Source organism: Ylistrum balloti, unplaced genomic scaffold (assembly GCF_031769215.1).
Source record: "Ylistrum balloti isolate Yb309-2 unplaced genomic scaffold, AGI_CSIRO_Ybal_v1 Utg370676, whole genome shotgun sequence".
NCBI classification, from domain to species: Eukaryota; Metazoa; Mollusca; class Bivalvia; order Pectinida; family Pectinidae; genus Ylistrum; species Ylistrum balloti.
This window is the reverse complement of record NW_026782408.1, coordinates 331245-352403: the sequence shown is the minus strand read 5'-3', so window position 1 is coordinate 352403 and position 21159 is coordinate 331245. Positions and strand designations below refer to the sequence as shown.

Below are 21159 nucleotides of genomic sequence, written 5' to 3'. Positions count from 1 at the left end.
AGTTTTGACATGTATATTTTTTAATATCTCTGAAAATCTTCATTAGGAAAAAAAATAATTTTGTCATTAAATAAACGGGACTAGATTTATTTTGATAAGCTTTAATGCTCAATTTGTAATTAGAAATGATGTGAAATTTTGTTTTTGTCATCTTTGTTTTTATGAAACTGGTTTTCAAAATATCTTGTTGGTATGACAACGGATTACTGGTGATGGTTTAGTTGAAGTGTCATTTGTTAAAACAGATGTAATATGTTTGCGAGAGTTGTCTACTTAATCCTCTTAAACAGATGTTGGCGATGTAATTATACAGCCGTGAATGCAGGTTTGTTTACCACTTATGTCATCAACATATACGTATATTTATTTTCTTAGGAATACACTAATGTTAAAAGATCTGTGATTGGCACGCAGTAAGATAATGCTTAGATAAGCTAATGGCAATGGCAATGGAGGTTTTGGATATAAAGTGATTTCCTCAAATTCATCAAACAGACCAGTAATTATTAAGCTCTAATTAAATAATTTTGAGAACAGTACAGTACAAATCCTGTGATAACTGACCACAAAAATTGAAAGGAAAAAAAAAAAAAATTGGGATAAATATGAACATTTATTTTACTACAACCCTGGACGGATAGGTAAAAGGTGAGAGCATTACCACTCTGCCACTCGACCACCCATACTTTCTTGATAGGTTGGCATGTGTTTGTCCACCGACAACAAAATAATGGCTGAGACAATCTTTCCCTATGGTATTGTCAATATAAAATTGTTGGAGGTAATTTTCTTCAATTTTCTTAAACACCAGGGATTGCAAAATGTATGTTTTCGATAGAAACTGCATAGATTGTACAATAAGGTTTTTGATGTGTACACCACAGATTGTACAATAAAGGTTTGACATGTACACACCATGGATTGTACAATAAAGGTTTGAGATGTACACACCACAGATTGTACAATAAAGGTTTGACATGTACACACCACAGATTGTACAATAAAGGTTTGGGATATACACACCACAGATTGTACAATAAAGGTTTGAGATGTACACACCACAGATTGTACAATAAAGGTTTGAGATGTACACACCACAGATTGTACAATAAAGGTTTGAGATGTACACACCACAGATTGTACAATAAAGGTTTGAGATGTACACACCACAGATTGTACAATAAAGGTTTGACATGTACACACCACAGATTGTACAATAAAGGTTTGGGATGTACACACCACAGATTGTACAATAAAGGTTTTGGATGTACACACCACAGATTGTACAATAAAGGTTTGACATGTACACACCACAGATTGTACAATAAAGGTTATAAATTTGCAGAACTAGATGATATTATGTATTACCTGTATATGTACAGGTTTTAAACAACCAAGTTATACTTTATACCTTTTACTCTATATTTTTTTTCTAATATGATGTTTGATGTTGCTGAAGCGATTACAAATCCATGATCAAGGTAGTTTCCCATTATTGGGTAGTAAAACTATATTGATGCTGTAGAAAAAAGATGGCGGATGTAGTTATCTGACTGATTGCTATCTTTTTAAGTAGATTTTTGAACAGATAGTTATTGATAGTTTCCATTGTGTCAAAGGTTTGATGTGAGTTACAGGTGATCAAACGACAGGTAACCTGTTTCTCATCAGACATGGTGACCTTTATGCACTGTACCAATTGATCCTGCAACAGGCAGAGAAGGCCGATAAATCAAAGAAGTGGGCTTACTCTAGGAAAGTTATTAACATTTTGTTGGTATGTAGGTTTTTAACAAGTAACAATAAATAAGCAGGGCTCTCGCATCCCATTTTGGGACCGGGGCCCAGGGCCCTTAGAATTGGAAAAAATAGCGACATTTTCCTTAGAATTGGGAAAACGGGGTCTACATTGGGAAAAAAAGATACTATTTTGCATTATAAGGCCCCAAATCTGGCAGATTGAGAGCCCTGATAAGGTTTATGAAACAGGAAGTTTTATTAACGAAGAAGTGCGAAAAAAACTGACGTGTTTCATATATTCCAAATTCTCAAGTAATCACCATTTGAATAATTCTAAGCAAGATGAACTAAATAACACTTGTCATAGACAATTGTACAGTAAATCCTACAGAGGTGTATATGTTCAATTTATTTTACTTTCATTTTGTGTTTTGCCCACTTGATAATTAAATCCACTGAAAGCCAGTTTATGCATATCAGGAACACCAATCTGTGTGTATATATTTGTGTTTAAGAATATACATACAATAAATCATACTTTTAAGAGGTCTTCTGAGAGGAGATGACAAGCTTTGGTGTGGAATTCTTTTTGGAAAGGAGACACATAACTGTCAGCATCTTAGCATATAGCCTTAAGTCAGAATGCAATTTAATGGAAATTCATATGAATTCGAAAAGCAAAACAAACTTTATGTATGTTAACAATTCTTTTGGAGGTGAAAGAGTGGATAGAGTTTTCAAAGTAGACTGTAGAATAAAAGGCAAACATTTGAGTTGTAGCTCTGTACCCATACAAACATTTTATAGACTCAGACTCCACGGAACATCTGAATCAATGGAAAGTTTGGGTGAACTAAACTCTAAATCCATAGAATTTTAGTTCATATTGTATAAATGTTGATCTTAACGTTATAGATTTTATGGACGGACATGTTGACTTAGGGACCAACACAATTCATTAGAGGTAATTAAAGATGGCTTTACACAAAATGGCATCCACTTCATTTTGACGTCCTTCCATTGTGAGTTGAAGTGGAATATATTGATTTTATATAGAATTTGGTTTCCTGATAGTTATGAATAGATTCTTTTGGTACTTTTGTGATACAGGTAACTTCTTAAAGGCTTTTTGTGGCTGAAAATAGGCCTAATTCCTGACTGAAATAATTTCTTATTTAAGCCAAATTCTCAGATATATAATTTGATAATATCTGTAGTGGACAGTATCTGTAGTGGACAGTATCTGTACTGGACAATATCTGTAGTGGACAATATCTGTAGTGGACAGTATATAAACTGGACAATATCTGTACTGGACAATATCTGTAGTGGACAGTATATAAACTGGACAATATCTGTACTGGACAATATCTGTAGTGGACAATATCTGTAGTGGACAGTATCTGTACTGGACAATATCTGTACTGGACAATATCTGTAGTGGACAATATCTGTAGTGGACAGTATATAAACTGGACAATATCTGTACTGGACAATATCTGTAGTGGACAATATCAGTAGTGGACAGTATATAAACTGAACAATATCTGTACTGGACAATATCTGTAACGGACAGTATATAAACTGAACAATATTTGTACTGGACAATATCTGGACTGGACAATATCTGTACTGGACAGTATCTGGACTGGACAATATCTGTACTGGACAATGTACTGGGCAATATCTGTACTGGGCAATATCTGGACTGGACAATATCTGTACTGGACAATATCTGTACTGGACAGTATCTGGACTGGACAATATCTGTACTGGACAATATCTGGACTGGACAATATTTGTACTGGACAGTATCTGGACTGGACAATATCTGTACTGGACAGTATCTGGACTGGACAGTATCTGTACTGGACCTGTACTGGACAGTATCTGGACTGGACAGTATCTGTACTGGACAATATCTGTACTTGACAATATCTGTACTGGACAATATCTGTACTGGACAGTATATAAACTGGACAGTATCTGTACTGGACAATATCTGGACTGGACAAATTTGGACTGGACAGTATCTGTACTGGACAGTATATAATCTGGACAGTATGATTTCTAGATAGTACTTTTCTTCGCTTTGCCATTACTAATATACTTGATATTTGACTCACTTCAGTAATATTTGAGAATCTTTCAAGGAGGACTGTTAGACCAAACAATATAACATGTATGTAGAGAATTCTGTATAACAGAGAATGTGTGGACTTATGCCAGAATTACTCTCTCTCTTAAATAAACAAGTCATTTTAAAGAAATTGAACAATGTTATGGTGCTCCTTTGACCCATTAACCTAGCACCACCTGATATTGCTGCATTCCAGCTTACTGCTGACTAAACCAATAACCCAGCCATATAATTCCCATAATAAGTTTGACACCTTAGCAGGCAGGGCTATTTGCTCTGTTCTTGAAAATACAAACATCCTAATTGCTATCTATTTCCGTAAAAGTAACCAAATTTTTTTTTGCGGGGGTGGGAGGTGGGGGAGGGGGGAAGAAATTCTCTTGTGTTTTATTTACACATATAAACATATTCGCATTTTCTCTGCCACAGGGTTTTTAGATATAGAATTATTAACTGTCAAAAAGAATTAAAAGTTCCTATCAAAAGAGCTTTAACATCAGAGATATTACGGTAACATTATATACACATAAATACACATGTTCATTGATAATTGTCTTGTAAAAGCATATAATGGAATTACTGCTTCCAAAATACACACTATGGACATTCAAAAAGTTGGTCAAAGTGTAACGGAAAATCTTGGTTATAGAAGGTGAAATTACTATAAGTAAAGAAAGGATTTTGTATGTGCTAAATTCTTTTGCTGGCATGGCGAAAAATTCTTGTCAAAGAGAAGTTAGTTTTAAGAGAGTCCAATGTATGTCTTTCCATTTCATATCATCTATTTAGAATTTTTGTCATCCTACTCAAAAACTGAAAACCCTGACCCCAATTTAAGATATACTAAGTTACATAATTACTATTAGCATCTTAAATTAGTCCCTTGACCCCAGGCTCCTTATTATCTGTAAGGAACCAGGAAAATAAAGTAAACTGTATTTCTGACAACTGTCAATAATGCAAACAGTTGTTAATAGTCGTATCCTGGGTGTCAGACAATACCACAAAGAAGCTGAGTTACTGGTAGGAATTACTTGATGAAATTTTAGAAAAATTTCACCAAATCTGAAATCACTAAATCTATGTATCAGCATGTCCTTATCAGCAGTTAATTTAATTGTTGTTTTTGACAATGAGAAATAAATAATTTAGCAATAATGACATTTTGTATTACAGGATATTTGAGTTTGAAGATAATTTTTGCAATATGAGTCATGACACAGCCGTTACAGATTAATATGACAACATCAAATGAACTAATGGTGCTGTAATGTGCAAGCTAGATTTTTTTCAGAAAATGATAGATAGCACACTGTTTTTTAAAACATAGTATCTATTGGGTGTAATTGATGAAGAATTTCAGTGAACACCAGATAATAAACAATTTTCACAGAACACCAGATAATAGCTATATTTCACTGGACAAAAGATCATAAACAATATTTCACTGAACAACAGGTAATAAGCATTATAAGTTTACTCATTGTGTTGTTTACTGATGGTCAGTCTTTTAATTGTTGTTTACTGATGGTCAGTCTTTTAATTGTTTTACTGATGGTCAGTCTTTTAATTGTTTTACTGATGGTCAGTCTTTTAATTGTTGTTTACTGATGGTCAGTCTTTTAATTGTTTTACTGATGGTCAGTCTTTTAATTGTTGTTTACTGATGGTCAGTCTTTTAATTGTTGTTTACTGATGGTCAGTCTTTTAATTGTTGTTTGATGGTCAGTCTTTTAATTGTTGTTTACTGATGGTCAGTCTTTTAATTGTTTTACTCTTTTAATTGATGGTCAGTCTTTTAATTGTTTTACTGATGGTCAGTCTTTTAATTGTTTTACTGATGGTCAGTCTTTTAATTGTTGTTTACTGATGGTCAGTCTTTTAATTGTTGTTTACTGATGGTCAGTCTTTTAATTGTTGTTTACTGATGGTCAGTCTTTTAATTGTTGTTTACTGATGGTCAGTCTTTTAATTGTTGTTTACTGATGGTCAGTCTTGTAATTGTTGTTTACTGATGGTCAGTCTTGTAATTGTTGTTTACTGATGGTCAGTCTTTTAATTGTTGTTTACTGATGGTCAGTCTTTTAATTGTTTTACTGATGGTCAGTCTTTTAATTGTTTTACTGATGGTAATTGTTTTACTGATGGTCAGTCTTTTAATTGTTGTTTACTGATGGTCAGTCTTTTAATTGTTTTACTGATGGTCAGTCTTTTAATTGTTGTTTACTGATGGTCAGTCTTTTAATTGTTGTTTACTGATGGTCACTTTTAATTGTTGTTTACTGATGGTCAGTCTTTTAATTGTTGTTTACTGATGGTCAGTCTTTTAATTGTTGTTTACTGATGGTCAGTCTTTTAATTGTTCTTTTAATTGTTTTTACTGATGGTCAGTCTTTTAATTGTTGTTTACTGATGGTCAGTCTTTTAATTGTTGTTTACTGATGGTCAGTCTTTTAATTGTTTTACTGATGGTCAGTCTTTTAATTGTTTTACTGATGGTCAGTCTTTTAATTGTTTTACTGATGGTCAGTCTTTTAATTGTTTTACTGATGGTCAGTCTTTTAATTGTTGTTTACTGATGGTCAGTCTTTTAATTGTTGTTTTACTGATGGTCAGTCTTTTAATTGTTGTTTACTGATGGTCAGTCTTTTAATTGTTTTACTGATGGTCAGTCTTTTAATTGTTTTACTGATGGTCAGTCTTTTAATTGTTTTACTGATGGTCAGTCTTTTAATTGTTTTACTGATGGTCAGTCTTTTAATTGTTTTACTGATGGTCAGTCTTTTAATTGTTGTTTACTGATGGTCAGTCTTTTAATTGTTTTACTGATGGTCAGTCTTTTAATTGTTGTTTACTGATGGTCAGTCTTTTAATTGTTGTTTACTGATGGTCAGTCTTTTAATTGTTGTTTACTGATGGTCAGTCTTTTAATTGTTTTACTGATGGTCAGTCTTTTAATTGTTGTTTACTGATGGTCAGTCTTGTAATTGTTGTTTACTGATGGTCAGTCTTTTAATTGTTTTACTGATGGTCAGTCTTTTAATTTAATTGTTTTACTGATGGTCAGTCTTTTAATTGTTGTTTACTGATGGTCAGTCTTTTAATTGTTGTTTACTGATGGTCAGTCTTTTAATTGTTGTTTACTGATGGTCAGTCTTTTAATTGTTGTTTACTGATGGTCAGTCTTTTAATTGTTGTTTACTGATGGTCAGTCTTTTAATTGTTTTACTGATGGTCAGTCTTTTAATTGTTTTACTGATGGTCAGTCTTTTAATTGTTTTACTAAAACAGTCTTGTAATTGTCGTTTACAGGGGTCCCTACAGTGTAGTCAAGAGATGTGTACACAAAGACACAGGCCAGCAGTTTGCGGTCAAGATCGTGGATGTGGCCAAATTCACATCCAGTCCTGGACTTGGCACCGAAGGTAATGATGAGAAGGCTTTAGCAGAAAAGGAGCTCAATTATGATCATAGCAACATCTGTATTCAATCTAATTGGAGTTACCTCCCTTCCATCACACAATCTTTCACATGATTCTCAAATTCTTCATTCAGACATTAAATCAGTATCTCTATTGATTTGATTTGCTATTTCAATATGTTTCATATCATATACACTGGATTTCATATGTTATCATTTTTGATGTAGGTGTCTGGAAGTTGACATTTTCATGTGAATTTAAATGTGCAGTGATTTTACATGTTATGTGCTTGCGCTAGGATACTTATATCTACTGTTGAGGTTGTAACAACATTAATATCAAAAAGTTTTACCATCAGGGGAAAAAACATACTCCAGATACGGTTCTTAAGATCAATTTGTTCAATCACATTGGCTGGTAATCTTAGAAAGAAGCAAGATTAAAGCTGCCATCAAAGTTGGAAAAGGAAACTTTCACACCTGGTCAGATTCTGGTTCATGTTCTACACCTGGTCAGATTCTGGTTCATGTTCTACACCTGGTCAGATTCTGGTTCATGTTCTACACCTGGTCAGATTCTGGTTCATGTTCTACACCTGGTCAGATTCTGGTTCATGTTCTACACCTGGTCAGATTCTGGTTCATGTTCTACACCTGATCAGATTCTGGTTCATGTTCTACACCTGGTCAGATTCTGGTTCATGTTCTACACCTGGTCAGATTCTGGTTCATGTTCTACACCTGATCAGATTCTGGTTCATGTTCTACACCTGGTCAGATTCTGGTTCATGTTCTACACCTGATCAGATTCTTTTTCATGTTCTACACCTGATCAGATTCTGGTTCATGTTCTACACCTGATCAGATTCTGGTTCATGTTCTACACCTGGTCAGATTCTGGTTCATGTTCTACACCTGATCAGATTCTGGTTCACACTCTACACCTGATCAGAACTGGTTCATGTTCTACACCTGATCAGATTCTGGTTCATGTTCTACACCTGATCAGATTCTGGTTCACACTTACCCCATAGTATCATAACATCATGTTCTACACCTGGTCAGATTCTGGTTCATGTTCTACACCTGATCAGATTCTGGTTCACACTTACCCCATAGTATCATAACATCATGTTCTACACCTGGTCAGATTCTGGTTCACACTTACCCCATAGTATCATAACATCATGTTCTACACCTGATCAGATTCTGGTTCACACTTACCCCATAGTATCATAACATCATGTTCTACACCTGGTCAGATTCTGGTTCATGTTCTACACCTGGTCAGATTCTGGTTCACACTTACCCTATAGTATCATAACATGATGTTCTACACCTGGTCAGATTCTGGTTCACACTTACCCCATAGTATCATAACATCATGTTCTACACCTGGTCAGATTCTGGTTCACACTTACCCCATAGTATCATAACATCATGTTCTACACCTGATCAGATTCTGGTTCACACTTACCCCATAGTATCATAACATCATGTTCTACACCTGATCAGATTCTGGTTCATGTTCTACACCTGATCAGATTCTGGTTCATGTTCTACACCTGATCAGATTCTGGTTCATGTTCTACACCTGATCAGATTCTGGTTCATGTTCTACACCTGATCAGATTCTGGTTCACACTTACCCCATAGTATCATAACATCATGTTCTACACCTGATCAGATTCTGGTTCACACTTACCCCATAGTATCATAACATCATGTTCTACACCTGATCAGATTCTGGTTCACACTTACCCCATAGTATCATAACATCATGTTCTACACCTGATCAGATTCTGGTTCATGTTCTACACCTGATCAGATTCTGGTTCATGTTCTACACCTGATCAGATTCTGGTTCATGTTCTACACCTGATCAGATTCTGGTTCATGTTCTACACCTGATCAGATTCTGGTTCATGTTCTACACCTGATCAGATTCTGGTTCATGTTCTACACCTGATCAGATTCTGGTTCACACTTACCCCATAGTATCATAACATCATGTTCTACACCTGATCAGATTCTGGTTCACACTTACCCCATAGTATCATAACATCATGTTCTACACCTGATCAGATTCTGGTTCATGTTCTACACCTGATCAGATTCTGGTTCATGTTCTACACCTGATCAGATTCTGGTTCACACTTACCCCATAGTATCATAACATCATGTTCTACACCTGATCAGATTCTGGTTCATGTTCTACACCTGATCAGATTCTGGTTCACACTTACCCCATAGTATCATAACATCATGTTCTACACCTGATCAGATTCTGGTTCACACTTACCCTATAGTATCATAACATCATGTTCTACACCTGATCAGATTCTGGTTCACACTTACCCCGTAGTATCATAACATCATGTTCTACACCAGATCAGATTCTGGTTCACACTTACCCCGTAGTATCATAACATCATGTTCTACACCAGATCAGATTCTGGTTCACACTTACCCCATAGTATCATAACATCATGTTCTACACCTGATCAGATTCTGGTTCACACTTACCCCATAGTATCATAACATCATGTTCTACACCTGATCAGATTCTGGTTCACACTTACCCCATAGTATCATAACATCATGTTCTACACCTGATCAGATTCTGGTTCACACTTACCCCATAGTATCATAACATCATGTTCTACACCTGATCAGATTCTGGTTCATGTTCTACACCTGATCAGATTCTGGTTCATGTTCTACACCTGATCAGATTCTGGTTCACACTTACCCCATAGTATCATAACATCATGTTCTACACCTGATCAGATTCTGGTTCATGTTCTACACCTGATCAGATTCTGGTTCACACTTACCCTATAGTATCATAACATCATGTTCTACACCTGATCAGATTCTGGTTCACACTTACCCTATAGTATCATAACATCATGTTCTACACCTGATCAGATTCTGGTTCACACTTACCCCGTAGTATCATAACATCATGTTCTACACCAGATCAGATTCTGGTTCACACTTACCCCGTAGTATCATAACATCATGTTCTACACCAGATCAGATTCTGGTTCACACTTACCCCATAGTATCATAACATCATGTTCTACACCTGATCAGATTCTGGTTCACACTTACCCCATAGCATCATAACATCATGTTCTACACCTAATCAGATTCTGGTTCACACTTACCCCGTAGTATCATAACATCATGTTCTACACCTGATCAGATTCTGGTTCACACTTACCCTATAGTATCATAACATCATGTTCTACACCTGATCAGATTCTGGTTCACACTTACCCCGTAGTATCATAACATCATGTTCTACACCAGATCAGATTCTGGTTCACACTTACCCTATAGTATCATAACATCATGTTCTACACCTGATCAGATTCTGGTTCACACTTACCCTATAGTATCATAACATCATGTTCTACACCTGATCAGATTCTGGTTCACACTTACCCTATAGTATCATAACATCATGTTCTACACCTGATCAGATTCTGGTTCACACTTACCCTATAGTATCATAACATCATGTTCTACACCTGATCAGATTCTGGTTCACACTTACCCTATAGTATCATAACATCATGTTCTACACCTGATCAGATTCTGGTTCACACTTACCCCGTAGTATCATAACATCATGTTCTACACCAGATCAGATTCTGGTTCACACTTACCCTATAGTATCATAACATCATGATCTACACCTGATGAGATTCTGGTTCACACTTACCCCATAGTATCATAACATCATGTTCTACACCTGATCAGATTCTGGTTTGCGTAGAAGTCATTTTCTAGTATCATTTGAATTGTTAGATTAAAGTTAGCATCTCAAAAACCAGGATATTTTCTGTACAGTTGTTTTTGAAAGGGCCTATATTTATTGAACAGAGGTCAGGATAAAAAGATAATGAAAACAAAATTAATGGTAATTTATTAAATTTAAGTATAAATATTTACTTTGTACATGTAGTATATCTATCAAGATGGTGAGGTTTAGAAGGAATTTGTTCCCAAGAGATCAGAAATCAGGACATAAAACAAAATCATACTAATGGTATGTACACATATTAATTAAAATCCGAGGATCAGCACTTTTATTCTGAGGGCTGAAATTTCTCATTCTATGCCATATAAGAAAAATTGCTTATTTTTCTATCTTGCTTCTACCCAAAAACACCCCTTGTTTTAATGTTGAGCCTTATGCACACCACTGATAGCATATGTAGTAGATGTGTGGCAGAATTGATGATAAAACATTGTTGTATAGCGATATGTTTTTAAGGTATAGTATGTAGATCTATGCTGATTGATTATTTTCCCTTCATATAACAATTTCATTTACTTCATTATTTTTTCCCAACACATTTTAAAGATCAGCTTCGTCCATGAATCTCATTCAGCATCACCTGTTTTGTTTTAAAATCTTTTTCTTGATGACCAGAAAATCTAGAACCACCTTCAAACCGAACCCAATCCCCCTCCCCTCTTACTTTTCTTTGAATATGTATATAATCTGCACTCCCATCAATAATTAACATGTTACGTATGTTAAGTATGGAAGAATATATTATGTAAACTGATCAATCTAGATGGCTATGTGTCCTGTCATGTCAGAAAATTGCCATTGTGCTGTAATAATGGAACAACTGTAAACTGATTAACTTTTGTGGGTTTTTATTTTCGTGGATGTTGTTAATTGTATGGCTACGAAAAGACAGACAGAAATAAACTGACTTGTGTTTTAACACTATAAGATTTTGTTAGTAAGACCTGTTCATGAGAGCAAATGGTATCAAATATGCATTTTTTGTATTTTTTTGTAAAACGAAGAAATTTCAAACAAAAGAAAATATACACTTTTCTATAAAATGATTCTATTTAACACACAATAAGATGAAAATGTTCTTTATTATATAAACAACGGATCATTTTATGTCTTCTCACTAAAAACAATAAATTTTAGGAGTTCAGACATAACATCTACAAGCCATGAACCTCCATTATGTTGAATCATACATACCTGTATAAAGACTATAGATTCTGAGGGAAGTGTATAGAATTCTGTTTTTGTTTTACAGACTTAAAAAGGGAGGCCAGTATCTGTCACATGCTGAAACAACAACACATTGTAGAGCTCTTGGAGACGTACAGCTCGGAAGGAATGTTATACATGGTGTTTGAATAGTAAGTTATCTCCCTTTGTATCAAGTTATCTGGTGTTTGTATATTCTGATCAACTTAGAGGTCATGTTTATGCATAGTAATTGGATAGTAAGTTATCTCCCTTTGTTTTTAAGTGCTCGGTTGATTGTATATTCTGATGAGCTCAGAGATCACATTATATATAGTAATTGAAATTGTAAGTTATCTCCCTTTGTTTTTGAGTTCTCAGTTGATTGCATATTCTGATCAGCTCAGAGGTCACGTTATATATAGTAATTGAAATTGTAAGTTATCTCCCTTTGTTTCTGGGTTCTCTGTTGATTGTAAAGTCCAACCACTTCAGAGGGAATGTTGATATGGTGTTTGGATAGTAAGTTATCTCCCTTTGTTTCTGAGTGCTTGCACTTGGAGGAAATATCATAATTGGTTTTAATAGCAAGATTTTCCCCTTTTGATCTTCAGGTTCATCCAACAGTGTTAATTAGAAATGAAAGATGGTGGCATCAATCACATATGTGGGATATATATACAATTTGTACAAATCTTAGTTTCATGGTTTGAATAAGTTTTGTTGTATATGCATTGCGGTACACTAGATGGTAATGAAATCACAGGCCGAAAAGTCCTATGATTTCATTATCATCTTGTACCTCAGTTCTTAAACACTTCACACTGGTCATTTGTCTGATGAAAAGTGACAATGTAGTCATTGAAAAAACACATTTTTAACTGGCCTTGATTAAAGATCTTTCTATTCAGTATATCTTAACCTGTAGAAAATATTTTGTTAAAAAATGTTTGTTTATATACCGGAAATGGAATTTGTCACTTAAAATTAGATATGGTTTAATTAAAATGAGGTTTTTCTGAAATCATTAGAAAAAATTGTAGAAAAACCAAACCTCTAGTTTTCTCTGTTGCTTCAATGTTTAATTTAATTTTGAATTATTACCTGAAAGGGGGAAAAATCTATTTCCCATTTTCTGGGAAATAATTGTTCTGAAATTTAATGTTTCCAAATTAAATGTGTGGCGACTTTTTTTTTCTCTTCCATACATGCATTTGGTTGATTAAATTTCCATGACAACCGTTTCTCTTTCTTTAATGTATTGAAGCCTTTTACTCCAGATCTCAGAAGATATGAAGGAACTCATTTGTTGCCATGGCAATGCTTCCTAGTTGACAGATGATATTATAGATGAGGCATTTGTCCAACTGTGACTGACGTCTTACTCATATTCCCACATGGCTGTTCATAATGTCATGGTTGCCACATCGTAGATAAACATGGAAATGTCCTCATTGTCAGTATCTTGAGATCTAATGTCACTCTAAGACCTCTTTCCCAATGAAATATTTAAAACAATATTTTGTCTCTCTCCTTTCAGCTCTAAATAGAGAATTGTATGGACACATGTTTTTGATCAAATAAAAAAAAAAGATAAAAATATCAGCTGTATTTATGATACAAAGCCTATTTCTATTCCATAACCATTTCATTGTCCCGTAATAAGCCTGCCCTTGACTTTTAGTTCGAGGTAATGTGTAAGCAGTAACTTTGCACACTGGATAATTATGAAGTGTTGAATAATTTTAAAAAGTCGTTTCAATTCTATAGAAACAGAATGAGATATTGTATTTCTGTTTGAGGGAATACCACGATCAGCAGAAAAAGAATATAAAAACATGTTGAGTTATGAGACATACAAATGACTCCTGTGAGGGAATAATGATTGATTTTGTACAAATATTTCAAGAAACGTTGCATCGTACAATACACCCATTCTTTTCTTATTTGTTTCTGTCGTCGAAGTAATGTTGATGTATTTGTTTAAAGGCTGTACTTGTATCAGAAGAGTTTCAATGTATGTCCTTCGGTAGGGTGTTGTGTCATAGTAAATTGATTAATTACGAAAAACGCAGAAGGCCCCATTTGTTGGTGTTTACTGTAAAATCAATTATTTTTGTGGTAGTTTTATTTTTTGTTATGTTGTTTGGATGCATTTAATCCACAAATTTATTAATGTAAGTAGACTTATTAAGTTTTTATTTATTCAGAAAATCAAATGTTAATGAAATAGGATTTTTTTTTGAAAAACCACAAAAATTGAAAAATTGAGTCCCACAAAAATATAAAATTTTACAGTATATCAAATTCATGTTGAATAAAGTAATGAAATATGCCCCCCCGCCCCACCAACCCTTCCTTCATTTCTCTGTCTTCCCGCATCCTCAGTGTATTCTAATTCTTGAATGAAGTTTCTACATTTTTTTTCACGTTTTTTTAATTCAAGGCCTCTTAATTTGATAAAGTTTTTAACAGTTTTCATTTCCTCCAGCAATATTTGTAAAGAAGTTTTTGATTCTTTGCCTTTTCTGTCTATTGGTCTGTGTGGTATCTTGGTTAGATATCTAGACCGCATGACACAAATACAAAAAGTCCAACAGCCTTCAATTTTCATATAGTTGAAAGAGTAAAAGGCTGTACAGTATATATTTATCTGACAATAGAGTCACTTGTCTGGAAATAAGCTCATCATCCATATATGTTTTGGTGAGTGGTGCTTTTCACTTGGTGTGTCTTTTGTACAATCTTTAAGAAAGCAGGTGGTAGATACTGCTGGTGAACTTTTAAGTCCCAGAGGTTTGCTGTGACTAGCTTGCTATGTTTAAATTCACTCGAATAGTGACACAGTTCAGAAAATACACATGTACTTGACGCTGTTCTAAAGTTATCTGATGTATGAAAATTACAGAATTTATCTATTTATAGGACTGCCACACCTCCCCGTCTAGATTTTGACTTTTCTTTTGGTCACGTCGGATTCTTCTTAGTCCCCTCCTAGGCTTCAAATTTCAGGGCCCTCTGCATCACTGATGAGTCTAAGAAGGACAAAACGCCTGTATAATGCTGTTTAATTCTACTGTATCTCACTCTAAGTTGTGAAATGGTGCTATTTCCTTGTGTGTCTTTTGTATAATCGTACACCCAGAGAGCTGCCAATTGGATTTTATTATAGGTCCTGTAATTAAGCAACTCTCTCTGTATTGAGATAGATGTCACAGTCTCTTAGCCTTATTGCATTGCAAACATAGTATAATAGATCATTTAAAAGCCCTCTAGCCTTATTACATTGGAAACATTGTATACTAGATCATTTAAAAGCCCTCTAGCCTTATTACATTGGAAACATTGTATACTAGATCATTTAAAAGCCCTCTAGCCTTATTACATTGGAAACATTGTATACTAGATCATTTAAAAGCCCTCTAGCCTTATTACATTGGAAACATTGTATACTAGATCATTTAAAAGCCCTCTAGCCTTATTACATTGGAAACATTGTATACTAGATCATTTAAAAGCCCTCTAGCCTTATTACATTGGAAACATTGTATACTAGATCATTTAAAAGCTCTCTAGCCTCCTTGCATTGGAAACATTGTATACTAGATCATTTAAAAGCTCTCTAGCCTCCTTGCATTGGAAACATTGTATACTAGATCATTTAAAAGCTCTCTAGCCTCCTTGCATTGGAAACATAGTATAAAAGATCATTATAAGACATTTGTTTTCTCATAATCTTTTGTTTAGCATTGGAGTTCATCTTCAGATAATTTTACTTATGAAAATAGGAGAATGAACATCAACATGTTCTTTTTTTATCACTTATAGAACAATTGTTTCTAAATTTACACATTTCCTTATGTTCATGTGTAACTTGTACTTACAATAATGTCATGTTTTTGGGGGCACTCGCTCATATCACTGAATTACTCGCTCATTTTTGGCTTCTAAATTCTTGCGGAATTTTTTCCCCCCCAATCACTTCATATATTTAGTTATCTTTAGAAGTTTAGTCAAGCTTCTCCAAGGACGTTATGTGAGTCAAGTCACTTCTCTGAATCATTACAGAGTCAAGGGTCTTCTCATTGGTTACCTTAGGAGTCAAGTTTGTCCCGCGTTTCAAGGCAGCTACTCCGTATACGGAGTAAGTCTCAGAGTCAAGTCACTTCTCTTTGAGCCGAGTCTCTTCAGAGTCAAGTACTTCTCTTATATGGAGTCTAGCCGATTGCCTTCTTCACTGTGCTTCTCTGATGTCGCAGAGTCAAGCTTGTTAACTTAGTTTTTGAAGGCAGCTACTCCGTATACATAGCAAGTCACAGAGTCAAGTCACTTCTCTTTGAGCCGAATCTCTTCAGAGTCAAGTACTTCTCTTATATGGAGTCTAGCCGATTGCCTTCTTCACTGTGCTTCTCTGATGTCGCAGAGTCAAGCTTGTTAACTTATTTTATTAGGTGCTTATGAGTGAGTTGCCCCTGTTTGCGCCAAAAAATTATGTTTTCCATGTACATATAACAACATGTTTACAATCATCAATAAATTGTTAACTTCAGTCATGCTTGAGTGTTTTTGTATAAACTTGCACTTACAATAATGTCATGTTTTAAAAATTTTGAGAAGTGCTATTGATTGAAACTGAATTAATTTAGAAAATTATTTTTTAAAAAAATGGACTTTTTTCTGAAAGAGAAAAAGGGGAGATCACTCTTGTTTGCCTGTGTCTTAGTGTTAGTCATGGAAGGTTTTATCAACAAGACTGTTTCAATGATTGGTACAATTATTCACAAGCATTAAGAAAAAGAGGCAATTTGAAGCCTAAAATTGAAAAAAAAAAAAAAATTTTTTTGGGGGGGGGGGGGGGGGGGGGGGGGGGGGGGGGGGGGGGGAGAATTATGAAATAGAAATACTGATGTACATTTGAATTCGTGTCTAACTGTAATTATAAAAAACTGAAAAATGTTTGACAGAAATTTAGACCTAATCATATTTTCATGAGGTGTCGACATGAAAAAGTGATGAGTTGATTTTTCGTCAGGCTAATGAAGCATATTGTGGATTTGTCCATTTACCTAATGAAATAGCTATGTGTAATGACAGAGTAGTGGAAACACTGGCAGATGAAAGGAGAATCAATAAGTATGTAAGGCCAGGGGAAGTAGGCCCTGCAAGTGTGGATTTGATGTGTAATCTTACACAGCTCAGCTCAGAATCGACTTGGAACTCGCAGGCCTCGATTAATACTTCTGTTAATATGTCATAAGGTTATTCCCTCCGGATCTATATACAATTCACTATTTCTGTCAGATATGTTAGAGTCGTGGATTCGTCCAAATCACCAGTCAGGTCATTGTCATCGGAATTTCTTTGATATGCATGTGAATAATATACAACTTCTGTATGTTGTGTGTTCCTGTTAAGTGATGTCTATCTTGCTTTAATCAGGGTATTCTCGTATTTTGTTGTAAGTTTTGAAGTGTGAAAAAAAAAGAGAAGAATTTTGACTGATTAATCTTTTGGTGATTACTGGTGCTAAATGTCATTGAATCTATTTAAATCTTGTGAAAAATTTGCAGCTTCCATAAACCAATATGCAGACAAATAAATATGAGAAGGAGTTGGCAGATATGGGAGATGGGGCTTAAATTTTGGTTGAAAATACAATAGGTTTTTGCCGTCCAATGGGAGTTATGCTATGTGTTGAATCTGATATTATAGAAGTAACTTTCTTTGTTACTTGAGAATGACTTACAGTCATATTTATTTCAGAGAGATGATTTTTATAGACGGTTGTTAATTGTAAAGAGATGACCTTTATAGACAGGTATTTGTTTTTTAGAGATGACCTTTATAGACAGGTATTTGTTTTATAGAGATGACCTTTATAGACAGGTACTTGTTTTATAGAGATGACCTTTATAGACAGGTATTTTTTTTATAGAGGTGACTGTTATAGACACGCATTTACTATGTGTTTTGAGGTCAAATTCATATACAAGATTTCATTATATACAGGGGACCTTTATAGACAGGTATTCGTTTTATAGAGATGACCTTTATAGACAGGTATTTTTTTTATAGAGGTGACTGTTATAGACATGCATTTACTATGTGTTTTAAGGTCAAATTCATATACAAGATTTTTATATATATACAGGTATTCGTTTTATAGAGATGACCTTTATAGACAGGTATTTGTTTTAAAGAGGTGACTGTTATAGACATGCATTTACTATGTGTTTTAAGGTCAAATTCATATACAAGTTTTTATTATATACAGGGGACCTTTATAGACAGGTATTCGTTTTAAAGAGATGACCTTTATAGACAGGTATTTGTTTTATAGAGGTGACTGGTATAGACACACATTTACTATGTATTTTATGTGACCTCTATAGACAGGTATTTGTTTTATAGAGGTGACTGTTCTAGACATGCATTTACTATGTATGTTATGTGACCTTTATAGACAGGTGTTTGTTTTATAGAGGTGACTGTTATAGACAGGTATTTTATGTGACCTTTAAAGACATTTATAGGAGTGACCTTTATAGATGATTCTTGTTGGGTAGTATTGGCCTTTATAGACAGGTATTTGTTACATAGCGAGGACCTTTATAGACAGGTTGACTATCTAGTGGTCGGCTGTAACAATACAGTGGAAACTTTATGATATATTATTATACAATATGGCTGTATACTTTCTGTTATCAGAATAATCCCTTACGACTTTTGTTAAATTCTGATATCAAATGGTTAATATCCGGCATCACTAAAAATAGACTGTGGAAATACCCTAATATTCAGGCTCCTATTACCGCAATGATGACCTGAAAACATGGAGTCAAATGGTGTGTCTACTTCTCCTGCACAGAAAAAGAAAATGCACTTTACCGCCTTTCATGATGTGTATGATAAAACATTATGTAAAGATTCTTTATACACAATCAGGAATTTTAATATGTGACGTTTCGGTGAGCAGTACGATCCGTACACTGTCACCTTCCTCAGACAAATGACCAGTAAAGCATGTACACAAAGGTGTGATATGTGTACGAGTTGTCGTGGAATAGCGTCAATTTCGGACATGCTGACAAGTGCCGAAATGACTGTTAGCAAATAGTAAAACCATAAGCGTAGCCGAACCAACCTGACGAAAATGTTCTGTATTGTATGATAAAACAGTTATGAACTTTTTAATTGCTTTGTGATATTAACCAAGTACCAAGTCCATAATGGTATATAATGTATTAGATACCTAATTAACACTGATATTTACTATCTACATCACTTGACGAGGATGAATCAACAAGACCAATTAGTTCTGTCCAAAACATGTCTTGAAAATGGAAAAGAAATGTGCAAAACCTGAAACCAGGTTTCTAGACAGCATAGTAAATGCTTATTAGAGGTTAGTGCTTCTTGGTGAATTTTCCAGTCTTAGAGGTTGTTATCAATGAACTACGAGTTAACAGTTTTTAGAGAGTGCTAATTACATGAATGACTAATTGCTGATACATGGGAAAGACAACTGTGAAGGACGGTGATAAACACTGAAGTATTACGAGGATGTGTAAAACAGGATTAGGCGTACAAGTTAAAAATAGAAACAAGTTGCTGAGAAAGGAAACGACTGAAACCATTCCTGGTTTTAAACTAATAGTCACGATTCCTTGGAGTCAACTTTAATACAAAGAGTTATGTCAAGGAAATCTTTTTTCTTTTATTTCGTATTTCCATTTTAGCAGGTAGAAAAAGGGATGAATGCTTGGAGAAACAGGGAAAAATTCGTAGAAACACCAGTTTTTACTCCACTGGACATTGAAGCAATCAAGGCAAATTATTCTCATTAAAGTGAAATGTCATAGATACCATATACCTTATGTGTATTTATCTATTAAAAGAAACATTTTCTGTATGCTTCACCCACCTTAACTAATTGGTCAGGGTCATTGTAAAGTGAAGTATCCTTGTATCATTAGATGATGGTTACCTCCCTGAACAACATGCAGGAGGCCCATCACATACATTCAGTCTTTCCAAGGGACACACAACCGAGTTAGCACAGACCTGTCTACTTCTCCTCAGCTTTCTGAGAAATGCAAACAGCCATGCATAGGGAGTGTTGAACCTCATACCACAGATTTCTCTTGAGGTTTCGTAGGCCAATGATCTACTGACTTAGTTATCACAACCCCTCATCATAAGACGGTCCCTAGCTGTCGATAGCTGTTAAGTGATAGAAAACCAATCATCATAGGAAACAATTGTATATGTTTCTAGGTCACTGTGGGGCAGAACCATATAGAAACATGGACTTAGAGTTACAGGACACGGTCAAACCTTAAGGTTATTCAATATGGAATAAGTTTGTCCATACCTTCGTTGCTGGCTATTTTGGTTCAAGAGTGAAGTTGTCTACCCTTTCTATGGTACTAATTCAAGATAAAATCCCTATGGGGCAAGCTGTCATCTTATCTTTTATTGCAATTTTCAATATATACCCTCTGTACAGGTCTTTGATGTCAAATGCCGAGAAGTTCCCTTCAGTGGCTCTGATGAAAAAGTCATGTAACGAAATTCTGGTGATGATGAATTCCTCTGTATTGCTGTTGCATATGCCTAATGAAGTAAACAATTCCACTATCTTTTGTGAATGAAAATAAGCAGGAAGCTGGTTTTCTACTAATGAAAAAGCTTTATATAAATTATTCACTTCAGTGGCAACAGGACTTCTGTAGTTCTGTACAGATTCTATTGAAGCCAGGTCAGTAACAGGCCTTAAGATAAGATGTTAAAACATTTGGTGCTTTTCTTCAACTTGAAAGTTATTTACTAGAAACTGGA

General features: G+C 34.7%; 1 protein-coding gene across 3 annotated transcripts in view; it reads left to right on the top strand.

The window, feature by feature from the left end:
- LOC132557470 (peripheral plasma membrane protein CASK-like) overlaps positions 1–21159 on the top strand; it is a 261926-nt gene that overhangs the window by 42525 nt on the left and 198242 nt on the right. For all 3 annotated transcript variants that reach the window (XM_060221959.1, XM_060221960.1, XM_060221958.1), the window contains exons 3-4: positions 7193–7305; positions 12386–12491. In XM_060221959.1, coding sequence (XP_060077942.1) covers positions 7193–7305; positions 12386–12491 — 219 coding nt within the window. The remainder of the gene's footprint in view (positions 1–7192; positions 7306–12385; positions 12492–21159) is intronic.